At 37.5% G+C, this 18087-nt stretch overlaps 1 protein-coding gene across 5 annotated transcripts in view; it reads right to left on the reverse strand.

Moving 5' to 3' along the window:
• Nucleotides 1-18087, reverse strand: part of LOC148947451 (uncharacterized) — an 81246-nt gene that overhangs the window by 17373 nt on the left and 45786 nt on the right. For 4 of the 5 annotated variants that reach the window (XM_089095857.1, XM_089095858.1, XM_089095856.1 and 1 more), the window contains exons 3-4: nucleotides 11806-11964; nucleotides 3981-4415 (exon numbers count right to left, since the gene is read on the reverse strand). In XM_089095857.1, the coding sequence (XP_088951983.1) occupies nucleotides 3981-4415; nucleotides 11806-11964 (594 nt within the window). The remainder of the gene's footprint in view (nucleotides 1-3980; nucleotides 4416-11805; nucleotides 11965-18087) is intronic. The other variant, XM_089095859.1, reaches the window with a different exon arrangement.

The following is an 18087-nucleotide window of genomic DNA, read 5'->3' on the forward strand; positions in this document are numbered from 1 at the left end:
AGCGCGAATTTTAAAAAGTACATGGAATCATCCCTCTCACCACGGTACACCCTTGGCTTCCAGTAGCCTACTGGAAAGTTACATGATTATTATTGTCTTTGAAAAATTTTTTTTATGTTAGTTTTTGTTAAGTTTTTACGAGTCGGAAAAATATTCCGGAGGGGGGGGGGGTAAACAGTTCGAGGTAACGACCTGTAAGTACGGAATCTTAAGCCAAAGTTTTACATTCTGTCCCAATTCCTTAAGAACGACTCCAGAAACACAAGGCCCGTTTAATTAGAATAAGAACCTTTTTCAAAAGTTCTAAAAAACGTTAACGTGAAGAGAGAGGTATTGAGGAGGGGGCAGCCCCCTCATAAACGGAAAATTTCTGTTCGTTTTAAGTTTTAATATTGCTCCACAATTATAGCTAAAAAAAGTTTAAAAAAAAATTAATTTCATAAAAATAAGAAAAGATTGAGAAATAAGTTCCTCTAGCCGTCTCCCTTTTTTCTTACTGAAATATATATTTCATTTCGGAAATAAATAGACCTCCTCTCATCTAAAACCTCATAAGTTTTCAATTTTTTTTTTTGTTAAATTTTGAACTGTTCTTTTCCAAATTAGCTCTCTATATAATGCATGTGAAAAAAAAAAAAGAAAAGTCCATCCGAGAATAATGAGGACTTCGATAATACAATCTTTCCACAAAATTTAACTTGATTGCCCTAAATTTGACCGATACCTAAATTTAGCTAGGACTGATTTAAGCCTATCAAATTAGCACTAGCTATATCTCGGTATTAGTTAAACGTCACTGTGAAGGAGCCCTTCCAAGATGCAATGTACAGAGTGTCATCAGTAAATATTACGACCAAGATAACTGAGCTCTATGAATGTGTCGTTTTGAGCAGTTCAAATGTGTTTAATTAAAATGTTTCGATTTCGATTCACTTGGCATGGCCAACATGGCCAACATGGTATGTGCAAATTATACCTGTTAATTGAAGCACCAAGGCCTGGTACAGCATGGAAAAAGAATTATTCCTTTTATTTACAGCTGTAAAAAATGAAGAATGACAGAATGCCAAAGATCTTTCTTGTCAACCAACCATCTAGGGTGAAACGATAAGCAGTTCGTCCCCAAATTGGGTGAAAGGATATCGTAAGGAAAGATCTCGTTGAAATTAGAAATTCCTGGGAGGTTGTAAATAGGGGAGGGGGCTTTGATTAGACAGAAATGAAGGAGGAGTGTGCATCAGGCGATTTTGGCCTGAGGCATTTTGGTGCTCCAGTGAGTTGTTAGTGGTAGTAGTAACAATAAAAAATTGGGAGTGACGGATGGTGCATCAACATACCACAGACGTACATAGGTGTAACAGTGGGATGGGAGAAGGGATGGATCATAATTCTTTCACAGGAGAAAGACGTTCGACAAATAAAATGGGGAAAACTATACGACTTTGGGAAGGGGAGGGAGTGCAAATGTCCCCTTGAGTGGAAACTTTGCACTTTCAAGAGGTAACCAATGTTACACATTCGGAATCAGCAAAGAAAATGGTCTAAATTGTTTTTTGTAGTGGGGGGGGACACCCCAATTCAAAGTTTAAAGGCAGCTTAACTTCACAATGAAATTAAACTTAAAAGCAAACATTTAATTGAAAATAAAAGTAAGACAATTTTATACCTTTAAAAAAAAAAAAAAAAAACAGAAACCAAACATTCTACTACCGGCCTACAGCCCCTCTTAATCCCTGTTCTTTACATTTAGGTTCAACAATCAGTGTTTTCCTGAAAACACTCTAGAGTGTAAAAGGTTAGTAAGCAGATATATACAAGTGTTTAATTACCGATCATCTTTCAAAACATTTGCAGTAAAATTTGTACTGATTAAAGCAAATGCAATCAAATGAGCTTTATCATTGTTTAAACGTCGCGTCGTTACAAAAGAAAATCGAATATTTTGTTTGATTTTCTGTACAGGTTGATTTATTCTGTTATTTCAATACTTCATTCCTAAATCATTGAAAAGGGGGGGGGGGCTGAGTTAGACAGTAGCTCTTCTAGTACTATCTAAGTTCGTTTTTAATACCATATTTTAAGTTATACAAAATATAAGCAGGGTGCCAACCACGTCAGTTCTCAACTTATTACAGTAAAGTTAAATTTTTGCCACAATTCTTCTTTTTTTTAATGCCACAATGTTTTCACCACAAAACTAACGTTACCACAATAGAAAGAGATCTGTCGCCCCTCACCACCCATATTAAACGTTCAGTCCTACATATTCTTTAAATGAAGGAAGGTTAGAAGACAAGTTCTCCCATCCATAAAGATCTGAAAGGCGTCTCATGGAGAGTTTGAAAACTTAGGCCTGAAAAAAATAATTTTTGAGGCCTAAAAACCCCATCCCCACAAACACACAAAGCTGTATACCTGCACATTAGTACTACTGTAAAAATTTACCAACAACAATTCAGTTGGTGTGACTGAATATCAATTTAGATATGAATACTCCGCCTCACAGCAATATGGCGTATGAAATTGGGAGGCAATATAAAAAGCTTTACGATAGTTCAACAACGATATTCTATCTCAGAATTTTTCACACAATAGCAGGTCAACCTTAATTCCTAAAATACCTAGAAAAAAAAGAACCAAAACCCGTAAAAACAGAATCTACCTCTATCTTTTTCGTAGGGTTCGAAATATCTTAATGTTCCAATAAGGTAGATGCCCAGCCCGTTGAAGAACTAGACAGGGTTATCTGGTACTTATAGCTTTGATAAAATAAAATATTAAAATAATAAAAAACAAAACAAACATTATAACATATATATATATATATATATATATATATATATATATATATATATATATATATATATAGAGAGAGAGAGAGAGAGAGAGCGAGAAAGAGAGAGAGAGAGAGAAAAAAGAGAGAAAATCATTTAAATTTTTATTAAATCTTTTCTAATGTTCTGAATGAAAATACCATAGAACTGCATTTTTCAAATCCTTGAAGGGGAAGGCACTCGCCCTTCCCCCCTAATAGGCACCCCAATCCTTCAGTCTAAGGCTTATCAATACCCAAAAAGAACGTAATGCTAGTCTGATGCAATTTCCAGGATATTGACTTGTAACACTTCACCGAAAAGGTCCTGCATAAAACAAGGATGCAGGGTCTGTCTTAAAGACAGACCCTGTAGAGCTTATTGCACTTGATTGCAATAACTTAAAGAATAAGTGTAATCATTGTATTATATTGAACGTGGTTAGAACGTCAAAATTGAATTACTTAGAAAAAAAAGTCTGGCAAACCAATAGAATCTTTGATACAAACGAAAGTAGTTTTAGCTTACACCGATAGATAAGTATTCCAAGAATTTTCTATATGAAAAAGGATGATTTGCAGCTTATTGCACTTTAAAGCACAACAAGGAAATAATTAATTGCAATAGGTTTCAAAAATTGCTTCTGAACGCAAATCAATAAGTGTAATTGGTTCTTGAATGTCAAAAACTACAAAAATCTATTCCAATAAACTTATTGAAAACCGGGAGTCAGAAAGTTTCGGCGTTTTAGGGTTACTTATGAACTAAGCATGATTACTTGTCCTAGGATTTTCAAATACAAAATATCGTTACAGGTTATAGCGATTAACACGAGGAATGCTAAGGACTAATGTCCAAGATTGTGTAGCCCCATGACCCTAAAAAAAACAGGACAACCAGAGATAAGTTACATTATTTTTGTGTTTCATAAGCTACGATTTTACTCTAGTATTTACTTTTAAAAGGATAGCATACGTGGTCATTGTTGTTGTACTTTGTAACTCCAAACGTTTCCGCTAATACGCACCTATTTTTATCTATAGCAGAATACATCCAGAAAGGCCTCAACTAATAAGCAAGCATAAGCAACCCCAGTGACACTAAAACGCATTTAGTACGCATAACTTCTTCATAACATTAAAAAGAACAACTTTTTCCAATAATTACCTCTTCACGCAATGTTGTTTGACTAGCTGCATTCATCATAACTTCAACTTCATCTACATGCAACAGTTCATCTTCTTCATTTGAGTTGTGTTCTTCATCAGCTACCCATTTCAAAACCTCAAAAGATCCAGACGAGGACGGTGATGATGGTCTTTGAAGAGCTGATGGTGATTTCAACTCTGGCGTTTGTTTTTCAGCATCGTGCCACGATGAAAAGAGACTTGTTTGTTCAATATTTTTGGCACTACCAGCGGTGCTTTGGTCATCATTTAAAGACACGGCACTGGTGGCCAGCATGGAGCAACTACTGCCAATCGAGTTTGATAATGAACGAGTGGGATGAAGCCAGATGTCGAAAGAGCTCTCGCGCAAATGTGATGGGAAAAGACTGTTGGAACATACTGGGCCCGTGGGTGATTGCGGATCAGCTACAGCCTGAGAAAAAAGAAAAGTCTTAAGCTGAGATCTGACAAAATTCATATTTCCCTTTGGCTGCTGGACTTCGCGTCATTCATTAATCAGGGCTGAAAAATCACCCAGAAAAAGAAAATACTGGAACTACTCAAAAAGCTTTTTGTTAAGCAATAAGTCTTTTTTTATATGTATAACATAGAATTTTACTTCAAATGAGAGATAAAGGCCAAAGCTTTAGATCATAACTACCTGTAGATGACCTTACACCCACATTCGGCACAAATTTCCTGCTCAGGGTCGCCAAGCTAGGGTATGGTGAGCATGAAAGTAATGAAGGTAAGCTGAAACAGAAAAGGAGTTAAAATACAAGCATTAATTTTACAGACATAATTAAACTTCGAATGTTTATGGCTGACTTAGAACGAAATTAGATGAAGATATGACAAAAAGGAAAACATAGAGATATAATAGTAAATAACAACGAGAAATAACAGCAAATGAAACAAATTGAGCAACAAAAGTGGAATCCAAAAAAGGAAATAATCAGTTCCTATATTTATACTACAATACGAGTGTAACTCAATGAGGGCGTACACTTACATACTTTCCTAAAATCAATAAAAACCGCCAAAACAGGATATGGTTTTCATTTTAAGCATATATTCAATGAGGGATAGGCTTAGGACAGTCGCCACAACAAGGAATTCGAGATAACTACAACTTCCCAAGGATTTCTCAATTCAATTTTCTGATATTTTTTGAAGTTACACCCCACCCCTCTCTTCTCAATCTTAATACCACATAAGTACCCACTTCATTGTTTATCATTTATGCAAGTAGTAAACATAGACAAAAATCTATTTAGAGAAAGCAAAAACATCTAAATATCAGTACAGCCCAATGAAATTACCGACTTAAAAAAAGAAAATACCAACCAGTCTAGCATGATCAGTTTAGAAGCGTGAGCATAACATATATTTCTGTTTTGAAATAACGCCAACAAAAATATTTTTAATCCATTTATGTATTTATTTTTTAAAGGGAAATTTTACACAAGAATCAGACATTCCTCATTAGGCAAATGTACCTTGGTGAGGAACTGAGCTCAAACAGTTGCGAACGATGTGGTAAAAATTTCTAGAGGATAGAAATTCCTAGATATAGATATTCTAAAGAATAGAAAAAATATTTGTATAGGATAGTCTAAGCATAGTTTTAGTTTTTCGCTTGACTGACCGCATTTCCAACTACAATTGAATGAAAAATACGGTCCATTACTACGTTCTAGAGCTATGATTAAAGATAGACTAATTTCCTGATGAAAGATTATACGAGTAGATCGCCTAAGATCGTTCTTTTTTGCCTCAAATGGGACGAAAAAAAGGGCTTACAGGACATTGGGACCTCATGAGAGGGAGTTAAGTAAAGAACGATCTGGGTACAATGTGTTCTTTTTTCTTCAGCCGGGCACTTCGTATCGAAGTAGTCGTAAAAACTTCGAAAAGGGCTCATTCGATTGTAAATTGGAGTGGCTAGCGCCCTTTTTAATAGTCAAAAGTGATTGGAGGGAAACTAGCCTCCCCACGCCCGTCATTGCCCCCAAACACATCCAATCAAAACTATGAGATAGCCATTTTGTTCAGCGTAGTTGATTTCCAGATAGAAAATATGTTTTTGAGGAGGACACTCCCCCACAACGCTCGGGGCAAGAGTTTTAAGTTATGCCCTGAAGCCATATAAGAACGATGTTGGCACAATGTACTAGTTATTATTTTTTTCCTTTAGAGCTGGGCACTTCATATGGAAGGGGTCATCGTAGAAACTTCAAAAGGGGCTCATTCGATCGGAAGTAGAGAGTTTTAGTGCCGTTTTTAATAGTCGAAAGTGATTGGAGGACAACTAGCCTCCTCCCACGCCCATCATTCCACCAAACACATCCAATCAAAATTTTGAGATAGCCATTTTGTTCAGCGTAGTTGATTTCCAGATAGAAAGTATGTTTTTGAGAAAGATACTTCCCCACAACCCTCAAGGCAAGGGTTTTGAGTTATGCCCTGGGGGTATATAAGGTTTTTACAGAAGGCGTTGTCGTAGAAACTTCCAAACAGGCTCATTCAATTGGAAATTCGAAGGGCTAGCACCCTTTTTAATAGTCGAAAATGATTGGAGGCCAACGAGCCCCCCCACGCCCATCATTCCCCCAAACACATCCAATCACAATTTTGAGACAGCCACTTTGTTCAGCGTAGTTGATTTCCAGATAGAAAATATGTTTTTGAGGAGGACACTCCCCCACAACCGTCAGGGCAAGGGTCTTAAGTTATGCCCTGGCGCATATAAGGTTTTTATAGAAGGCGTTTTCGTAGAAACTTTAAAAAAAGCTCATTCGATTGGAAATTCAAAGGGCCAGTGCCCTTTTTAATACTCGAAACTGAATGGAAGGCAACTAGCCCCTTCCCACGCCCATCATTCCTCCAAAAACATCCAATAAAAATTTTGAGATAGCCATTTTTTTCAGAGTAGTTGATTTCCAGATAGAAAATAAATTTTTGAGGTGGACACTCCCCCACAACCCTCAGGGCAAGGATTATAAGTTATGCCCTGGGGGCATATAAGGTTTTTACTGAAATATTTGTCGTAGAAATTTGAAAAAGGGCTCATTCGATTTGAAATTCAAAGGAATAGTACCCTTTTTAGATTTGAGGGCAACTAACCCCCCTCTTAAACCTACCTTTTTCCCAAACACATCCAATCCAAATTTTTAGATAGCCATTTTATTCAACATAGTTATGGAAATTAGGTTTTTAAGGATGACAACCCCCCCCCCACAGCCCTCAGGGCAAAGGTTATAAGTTATGCCCTGGGGTATATAAAGTTTTTATTGAAAGCGTTGTCGTAGAAACTTCAAAAGGGCTCATTCAATTAGAAATTGAAGGGCTAGTGCCTCTTTTAATAGTTGAAAGTGATTGGATAGCGACTAACGCCCCTCTCACGCCCACCATTTTCCAAAACACATCGAATAAAAATTTTAAGATATCCAATTTGTTCAACGTAGTTGAACGTTCTGGAAATTAGGTCTTTTAGGATGATAAACTCCTCAGAGCCCTCAGTGCAAGGGTTTTAAGTTATGCCCTGGGGGCATATAAGGTTTATATAGAAAGTTGTTGTATAAATCATAGGCAGCACGATCGCGCTGAACAAGTAAAGAACGGGGACACTTTAGAACAAGACAAGAAACGGGGACTAAGTAAAGAGGAGGACACTCCCCCCAACCCTCAGGGCAAGGATTTTAAGTTATGCCCTGGGGGGTATATAAGAACGATGTTGGCACAGTGTATTATTTATTAATTTTTTCCTTTAGAGCAGGGCGCTTCGTATCGAAGATGTTGTCGTAGAAACTTTGAAAAGGGCTCATACAATTGGAAATTGGAGTTGCTTGTGCCCGTTTTAATAGTCGAAAGTGATTGGAAGGCGACTAACACCCCTCTCACGCCCACCATTTCCCCAAACACATCCAATCCAAATTTTGAGATAGCCATGTTGTTTAACGTAGTTGAAAGTTCTGGAAATTCGGTCTTAGAATATGACAACCACCCTAACAGAGCTTAGGGTAAGGGTTGTAATTTATGCCCTGGGGGAATATAAGGTGTTTATAGAAAGCGTTGTCGTTTCCAAAAGGGGCTCATTCGATTGGAAATCGAAAGGCCTAGTAGCCCTTTTTAATAGTCGAAAGTGATTTGAGGGCAACTAATCCCCCTTCCACTCCCACCCTCCCATTTCTGCTGTTAAAATTCAACCAAATCAAAATAGCGTAAGTGTATCCAAGCTATCAAAGAAAGTAAATATATTTTTTTGCGAATGGTATCAATTTTTCCATTTCCCGTATCTCCGGTGGATTGGCTGGAAACTCAGACATAAAATACATAACACTAAACTCAAAATCACTAAACTTGTATCTTCTCTCTTTTCACCGCTTGGCTCAGGATCGGTCGTCCTCGACAAGTCTTCTACTGTAGGACCACCATGGTCTAGATCGTCTAACATCCGCATTTGGTTTTCAAACTTGACGTCCCCAAGATTCGTAGAAATTCATTGTGCACAGCACAATCAAAAACAACAATTTTCTTGCTCTCACGAATTTACATTTGAGAGGAGCAGAGAATCAGTTTCTGGCACATGTGATGATGCCAGCCCTCGTGAAAAATTGGCTGCACTAGCCTCTTAATTTCCATCTGTGGAAACAACCCCACATCTCAATCAAAAAGTAAATTGCCCCTTGGCATAATTTCAAATAATTCAAGGCCAAAAATGCAAAAGCCTGTGAAAACGATAAGGGTACTGGGAATGTAAAATACTTTTGATTATTCAAATTAGCTTCTTTTTTTCACAAGAGATATGAATGTAGTAACAACATTGGTAGAATGCTCCCCATAAGCATGACGAAGATAATTTCTTAAACCACATTGGCCTGACATCACATAAAGAAAGAAAAACGAGCAAAAATGGGGTTTTTATAGGCCAAATGAAAATACTGAAAAAACACAACAAAGCGAATATTTCGAGAGGACAAACACCTCTCTTCTTCAGCGCGAAACGAAATAATGTATCCAAGGAAAGTGCCGAAAAAAAAAGAACAACAAAAAACAAACGCAGAAAGTCAATGTGAAAAGAACCAAAAAACCAAAGAAAAAAACAAATACTTAAAAGATGAATAAAATTCGATAACAGCCAAAAATTATAAGAATTAAACCCAAATACCTAACAGCCATAAAAGCAAGTTATTCGCCAATATCCGCGATTTGCACAAAATCCAACCCTTTCTCCAATACAGGCTGACATCTTCATGGAAGACCTTGAAGAAAGGGCTTTTTACATAGTTTTTGTAAACCTAAATTTTGGGTTACTTTTAAAGATGATATTTTTTATTTGTGGGAGCATGGTGACGAGTCTCTGGGTTCTTTTCTTCACTTGCTCAACTCCTTGGATATAAAACTTAAATTTACTCAGGAATCAGAGATAGAGAGACGTCTTCCTTTCTTAGATGTTCTGGTGCACCGAAATGATACATGTTTCGAGTTTGGTGTCTATGGAAAACCCACAAATAATGACCGTTAGTTAAATTATTCCTCTAATCATTCTCCTGCTGTGAAAAGAGGAGTTGTCACTTTTCTAGTTGATAGTGCATTGAAAGTTTGTTCAACACGCTTCTTGGATTTAGAGCTCAACCACCTTAGAGATATTTTATTTAGGAATGGTTATCCAATTAGAGCAATAAATTAGGTAGTTACAAAATACATTAAAAGATAAACAAATAGTTACACAGAAAACGCAAGTGAAAGGGAAAGTGCGGCGTTTATTGGTTGCCCGAACGTTAAAGGGATTTTAAGCTATAATTCAAAAAATATAAGAAAAAACTACATTAGCACTTATACCCAGAAAAACTACCAGGTCCCAAATTTATCAAGGTAAAGACCCTATCCCGATAGGTGAAAACTCCGGTGTCTACAGAATTCCTTGTTCGCGTGGTCTTTGGTATATCGGAAGAACTGATCAGCGACTAACGGATAGATTAACTCAGTACTCTAGTTCAATTAATAATACTCTTAAAAAGCGGAAAAAACCAGAAAATTTTGACTCTGCCCTTGCAGAGCACATTTTTGAAAAACCAGACCATACTATTTTGTTTGATCAAGCTAGCCTAATTTCGCATGACAAAGGTATTGTCTAGCACTACAGAGAAGCTGTTGAAATTTATAAATACCAACATTTAGGTCTAGCTTTAAACAGAGATTCCGGTGATTTAAGAATAAACGAGTCATATTTCGGTTTTCTCAAAAGAGAAGCCGATACTTTAGTAATCCCTGAAATAAACCTTGAACCACTTTCCCAGTCATATAATCAAACACGTGAACAGCCCCTTAGGTCTCAAAGGGTGTCTGCAAGAAATACATTAATTAAAATCCAAAATCAGATGACATAGTTCTCCAACTTATTTAATTGCTGGATCGTTTTGTTTTTGAGTGAATGAATGGTTTTCTTTTATTCCTCAGTTGTTTGCTAGTATCTGTTGATTGCAGTTCATAATTTTTTGGATTTTGTGCAAATTGTAAGTATTAACCAATAGCTTGCTTTTATGGTTGTTAGGTATTTGGTTTTAATTCTTATAATTTTCTTGGCTTTTATTGAATTTTATTCATCTTTTAAGTTTTTGTTTTTTCTTTGGTTTTTTGGTCCTTTTCACATTGACTTTCCGGGTTTGTTTTTTGTTGTTTTTTTTTCTTCGGCACTTTCCTTGGATACATAATTTCTTTTCACGCTGAAGAAGAGAGGCGTCCTCTCGAAATATTCGCTTTGTTGTGTTTTTTCAGTATTTTTATTTGGCCTTTAAAAAACCCCTTTTTGCTCGTTTTTCTTTCTTTATGTGATGTCAGGCCAATGTGGTTTAAGAAATTATCTTTTTCTGTTTCTTTTGTCAGTTGTCCAAGTGTAAGCTATAGACGGCAGAACCATTACTGGGGCGGCCCAGGTTCGGCACTCTTGACCACTAGGATAGAGGGGCATCAGGGTGGAGGAGTGGAGGTTCTCCGCAACTTCTTATCGCTTGAATCAATTCCTGGGCAGTAAAAAAAAATCAAAACGTGCCGATCGTGGGTCAGTCTTCTATCTATATATCGGACCAAAAATCAATATTGAATATCGAAACGTGATTATTGATATCGGAAACGATATTTGGAAATTTCCAGATATTTGTTTATTTCCAGTTTTTTCAACCATCTACCAGGTAACATCCAACAGAAAAATTCCAACATACGATTTTTATTCTTAATATCCATTTTAAATTTTAATTTCTTGGGGGGTGGGCCGCGGCCCTCCCCCCATCCCTACGCTCACGGCTGCAAATGAAAAATTAAAGAAAAATCCACGATCTAAAATATTGTCTTCAAAAGGTGAAAAAAGCTTCAAGATAAAACTAAAATATCGAAAGTTAAAATGGTTAATATTGCCAAACTTTAAGGGCTGGACGGACATAGAAATTTCCAAGCTAAAAACAAATATAGATTCAATATTGAAGTATTTTATGCCAGGTTTCGACTTTATCGAGGTCAATGTTAATTGATTTTTTTTAGCTAAGTTATTCAACTTTGGGAGTTTGTCTCAACAAAAATCAATATTTTCCAACTGAACTTGTAAAACTAATTGCTATAAATATTTAAGGCCACCCAACCTTGCTTAAGCTTATTTATGACTAATTTAACCATTTTTAGCATCCAGTGTTGGGTTTAGTTAGCCAAGTCGCGGAACCGCAATTGTTAATAAATAGAAACTAACCTTCAATTCTTTTTTTCTTTTTTGTTAGAACAGCAAATACACTAATTAGATTAGAAAAAAAAATATCCAATTTAAAATTCACCTTTTCAAATTTTCGTCTATCAGCTGCCTGTCTGTTCATGTTTGCTACATTTTTGTCATTTTCTATATTGACAAGTTTTGATCTCAATTCATTGATCAAACAAGAATCTCTATGACTTTTGCTTGAATGTATCTCTAACTGTTTCAAGACATCATAGACCTGAAATTAATACTACAGTAACCTGGGTTTCACACAGTTTTGTTTTTTAGGCTTATAAAAATAACAGAATCAAACTCAAAACGAGCAGAAATTAATATGAGTAGGGTTCTAAAACCCTATGCTTTCTAAAAGCCAAAATATAATTTGTACTTTACTGAAAAAAAGTCAAATGAATTTACTGAAAAAAATGTGCAGTCAGTTTAATATACATATGCTGATATTTATTCCTTAAAAACTCAATTAATTTTTGATTTCTTAAAGTTATAAAGTGAAAACATTCAGAAGAATTTTTAAACATTTTAAAGATATAATTTCCGGACCTTTCAACTACGTTGAACAAAATGGCCATATCAAAATATTGATCGGAAATGTTTGGGGAAATGATGGGCGTGGGCAGGGGGGGAGATTCTCCCTCCGATGAATTTCGACTATTAAAAGGGCAACAGCCCTCTCCATTTCCAATCGAAGGAGTCCTTTTTTAAGTTTTTAAGACAACGCTTTCTATAAAAACCTTATATTCTCCCAGGGCATAACTTACAACCTTAGCCCTCAGCGATCCTTGGATACATTATTTCGTTTCGCGCTGAAGAAGAGGTGTTATATTGAAGATGGTGGGCGTTGAAGAGTTGTAATTTCCAGAGCAAAACTTAATTAAAATTTATCAAGTTCAGTTTTTTTTTTGTCTTTTTTATCTCCTGTGGTGTTGTTTTTTCGTCTTTTTCTGTAGATAATTTAATAATTTTTTTTGTCTCTTTTTCCTTTTTTTTCGTTGATAAAGGCTCCAGGATGTGGACTTGAAATATTCAGAATTTTTTATTAATTAATGTGTTGTTTATTTTTAATTCTTTGTTACTGCTTTATTTAAACTAAACCCGTTTTTTCTCGCTTAATTTCTTGTAAATAGAAAAGCACCGTGATCTAAGAAATTATTTGCTATTAACTAATTAGATAAATTAAAATATAAAATCAATAAATAATTTCTGAGACCACACTGGCTTATCATGATAAAACAGAAAAATAGTAAAAAAGAGAAAAACGAGGATCACACGAGCCAGTCAAAAATATGGACTAAAATGTAAATAATTCGGTCAAGAGTTTAGCTTTTAAATATGCTCTGTATAAATTAAAAAAATTGAATTCCCATTCAGTACTGTATTTTTTTATTCAATTACCCTTTCACCGTTACATGGAAAGGGTCGTCAAATTTTAGTTGTGCTTTGTTTTAAGGTTTGAAATTTTTTATAGTATCCTTGGATTTTTATTAGTAATTTTTTTTATCTTATTTTTATTTCTTCATCGTGCACTGAGGACAGTCAAGCGGGATCTTGACCGAAATATTTGTATTTTGGTCCACATTTTTCACTGGCTTGTATAATCCTTAAACTACGTTGAACAAAATGACTATCTCAAAATTCTGATTGGATGTGTTCGGGAAAATGGTGGGCATTGAAGGGGTGTTAGTTGCCTTGCAATCACTTTCGATTATTAAAAAGGGCACTTGCCCTTTCAATTTCCAAACGAATGAGCCCTTTTTGAAGTTTTTGCGACAACACTTTCTATAAAAACCTTATATGCACCCAGGGCAAAACTTACAACCCTTGCCCTGAGAGATGTGGAGGGGGGGTTGTCATCTTCAAAGACCTAACTTCCAGGGCATAACTTAAAACCCTCGCTCTGAGGGCTCTGAGGGGGCTTTACCCACAAAGACCTAATTTCCAGAACTTTAAACTATGTTGAACAAATGGATATCTCACAATTTTGATTGGATGTGTTTGGGGAAATGGTGGGCGCGGAAATGGTTAGTTGCCCTCCAATCACTTTCAACTATTAAAAAGGGCACTAGTCCTTTCAATTTCCAATCGAATGAGACCTTTTTGAAGTTTTTACGACAACGCTTTCTATAAAAACCTTATATGCCCACAGGGCATACCTTACAATCCTTGCCCTGAGGGCTGTGGGGGGGTTGTCATCTTCAAGCCCTAATTTCCAGAACTTTCAACTACGTTGAAAAATTGGCTATCTCAAAATTTTGATTGGATGTGTTTAGGGAAATGGTGGACGTGAGAGGGGGGTTAGTTGCCCTCCAATCACATTCGACAACTAATAAGGGCACTAGTCCTCTTAATTCCCGATTGGATGAGCGGGCTGTGGGGGTTGGTCATCCTCAAAAACATAATTTCCAGACCTTTTAGCTACGTTGAACAAAATTGCTATCTCAAAATTTTAATTGAATATGTTTGGGGATATGGTGTTTCGGGAAAGTAGCTTACAACCCTTGCCCTGAGGGGCGTGGGGGATTTTTCATCCTCAAAGACATAATTTCCAGAACTGTCTGCCATGATGAAAAAATGGCTATCTCAAAATTGTGATTGGGTGTGTTTGGGGAAATGGTGGGCGCGAGAGGGGGGTTAGATGGCTTACAATCACTTTCGGCTATTAAAAAGGGCACAAGCCGTTCCAATTTCCAATCGAATGAGCCCTTTTCGAATTTTCTGCGACAACTCCTTCGATACGAAGTGCCCTGGTCTAAAACCAAGAAATCATAAATACATTGTGACAACATTGTCCTTTGAAAGTATAAACCAGGAAATGGTTAGTAAAAAAGCAACTTTCTGGAATTATACATATCAATATATACTGACTTATACTAGCAAATCAATGTCTCCACAATAGTGCATTTTTAGTCCAGGACTTTTAGGGTTTGACCCGGACAAAATTGCAATATAAACGAAAATGGTACCAAAATGATCAAAAAAATTCTGTACAACATACTAAAAGTCCCCGAAAATCTGAGTGGGGCGAGTACCCGAAAAACAGGGGAAAAGGGGGAAATGCGGGGGAAATTGGGAAAAATGCTGAACATGCCCAGAAAATAGTTCAAAGTGAGTTTTCTGGGGCTTTCCCATACTCTGATCACGAAACTGACATCTAAAATTCAGTATAGAATAAAAGTACTACGGAAACCGGGGGGAACAGGGGGAAGAGGGGAAAAAATTTAAAAATACAGGGTAGGGGTAGAAAGCACTTTGAAATATGTTTTCTGGGGTCTTTCTATCTGCTGATCCCGAAACTGATATCTAAAATGAAATAAAGAACATGAGCCCCACCATAACGGGGGAAAAGGGGGAAAGAGGGGAAGAAAAGGGACAATTGAAGTCAGGGGTAGAAATCAGATTGAAATGTGTTTTCTGGGGTTTTCCTATCTACTGATCACGAAACTGACACATAAAATAAAAGAAACAAAACGAGAACCATGAAAAACAAACAGAACAGGAGGAAATAATTGACAAGTGGAAGGGACGCTTGACTCTTGAGCCAGGCGCTACTGACTAATAAGTAGGCCTATGAACAAAATAGTTCGCTTAATTATCAAACTTTTACTTGCTTGAATCACAGACATTTCTTACAACCATTTGAATTGCTAAACATAAATAAAACAACCGCTTGGCAGTGATCACAGTATAAAACTTCATCTATTATAGGTAAAATTTGTACTTTCGAAGCCAATATCGTTGAATAAAAAACTAAAAAAAGAACTTCAGTAACTATAGGTAAAATCTGCACTTTTTAAGGCAGTAGAGTTTACTTGAAAAACACAGCATTGATGTCACTAGTCAAGCTCCTCGTCTTCGACAATCTCGTTGTCCCTGTTCAAACAGTTGATACCCTGACATTCCCCGCACGCGAACGTACACGCTAATCCATTTTTCTTGCAGCTGCATCGCGAGTTATCGCAGCCTGTCTTACAGTTGCATCTCACGACACTCAAAAGAGTCTGAGGTGTGGGCAACAAATCGGTCATCACAGGTGAGTATTTATGGTCTCTGAAGACCCAACCCCAGTCAGCCGGGTCGAGGTCAGCTGGTTCCCCTTTCCAACGGGATACCTGGAGGCGCACTCGCTGGGAGTGGAATGAAGCTGCAGCTTCGGTTGACGGAAGCCTTTCAGGCTTAACAAACGCCGTAGTATTCGACGAAGAAACTTTTTCCAAGAAAATTCGATGTCGCTGCTTTGTGAGATCTTCGTTTGGTTGTGCTTTATGCAAGCTGAGGAGAAGATATTCACCCGCTGTCATAATTTTATCTTTAGACGATGATTCATCTAGAAACACTCCGCATTTTTTTCTGAACACTTCGCTCTTCTTCAAAAGAGGTAGCACAGCTTGCTTTCCAAGTCCGAAAACTCGTGAGGTCGTGTCACATCCCAAGAGTGCGTGCCCTACCTGAAGTAGCCTGGATACTTCTCCCATTTTTTTTTTTTACTTCGTTGAGGCACCAGAACCGTGTTATCGCTTCTTTTGCGTTCGTTGACGATTCGAAGTAAAGTATTTTTGCATTAGGCGGGAGGTGATACAAGAGTAGAATCAGAAGGTCAGTGTCGTTGCCAAGAACTATTGTTTCAGAGTTTTGTGCTTTCGTTACGGCAGTCTTTACGATTAGATTGTCAGCATCGTCCTTCGCATGGACGACTTCAAATCCTTTGGCTCTGAGTTTTTCCCCGATGTAGCTTATAATTCGCTGTTTGTTCTGAGAGTTGCTCAAAAACTCCTCCTTCTTTTTCTGGAGCTTCATCCCTAAACTGAAATCGATCACTTGATGCTGGCTTCCCTTACACCGTCGGTTGTGGGTAGCATCTTTCGTGGTTGGACCAGCGCTGTATCCATCGAAGACAACAGTAGAGGAGGTACAGCGTCGAGTAACGAAACAAACATAGCTGTCACAGATTGAATCATAAGTATCACCAATCTTCCAAGGTACTTGCTGAAGCAGCCAACCTCCGTCAACTACAGTGACACGATCTGACACTGGCAGGTGGTAAATCGAGTCCGTTTTCGCTTCTTTCCATATTGCTTTCGCTAGTGCAGGTTTGTCTGGCTGACGCATTATGCCAGAATTCTCAAACAAAGCGGGCTGATAACTGCACAGTTCGTAACGTAGAGTTTCTGCCATGTCATTTTCAGATGTATGGGCAGCAGTCAAAAGACATTGAAAAAGCAGTGCAGGGTCGATATGCAAAATCTCGCCATCTATCCTTATGTTCCCATCGGATGCCAGTGTAACGACTTTGTCTTTCTTCCTGAATAAAAAACTTTCGACGGATTGGCCATCCATACGCTGGAGGATCAGCTCACCTACAGCTTTAGCATCCTCTGCATTGACGCCTTTTTGGGCAATCAGTCCGGAACCTATACTTTTAAGCTCTGTGGAACTAGTGAAAGGACAGTTCTCTAGAAGGAATTCAAGAAACGTCAGTAGATCCTTAGTATCTCTCTTTATTCGTGCTGCGGTAGCAGTAAAGTGCTGTTCACTAGAACTGTAGTCAAGGCCCGTCAGTTTCTGCATTAGATCATTCACTGAAGCGAGTACTGGCGCAAAATTATGCTTGACTTAACAAAAAAATCTCGTCGTACCTTGATTTATCCTGCTACCATGTCACATGTGTAAGCATCCACGCAGACTGGGGTCTATTGGATCCGCTGGATGTCATTCCGTTAGGATAGGTTTTGTCGTCGGCACTGGAACTCCGCGGTGACTAGTCTACCTTGCTTCTCTTACTGAATTTCGAATTAGAACAGGATTATGTTGACGAACCCACGCGCTTGTTGATAACGGCGAGGAATACGGAATAAAGTAATTTCAGTATCTTTCCGATTTCTTTCTCGTGTTTTTTTTGCCTTTTCCAAACCTATGGGGTAGCCGAACCTCTATAGATCTCCTGTATTAACATTTGTAAACATTTCCACATGCTTTCTACCCCTACCCTGTATATTTCCCTTTTCCCCCTCCCTCTCCCCCATTTCCCCGTTTTTTGTTAATCAATTTTTTTATATCATTTTCGTTCTCAAGTTTGTAATCACAAGATATGGATACCCCAGAAAATATCTTTCAAACCACTTTTTACCCCTACCCTGTAGGCTTCTCTTTTCTCCCCTCTTTCCCCTGTTCCCCCGGTTTTCTGCGTAATCTTTTTCAATACTGACTATTAGATGTCAATTTTGTAATCAGTGTAAGTGAAAACCTCAGAAAACTCACTTTAAACTATTTTCTGGGTATGTTCGGCATTTTTCCCATTTCCCCCCTCATTTCCCCCTTTTCCCCTGTTTTTTGGGTACTCGCCCCACAC

The sequence above is a fragment of the Artemia sp. Qi Xiang Cuo genome, chromosome 10 (genome assembly GCF_049724085.1).
Source record: "Artemia sp. Qi Xiang Cuo chromosome 10, ASM4972408v1, whole genome shotgun sequence".
Classification (NCBI taxonomy): Eukaryota; Metazoa; Arthropoda; class Branchiopoda; order Anostraca; family Artemiidae; genus Artemia; species Artemia sp. Qi Xiang Cuo.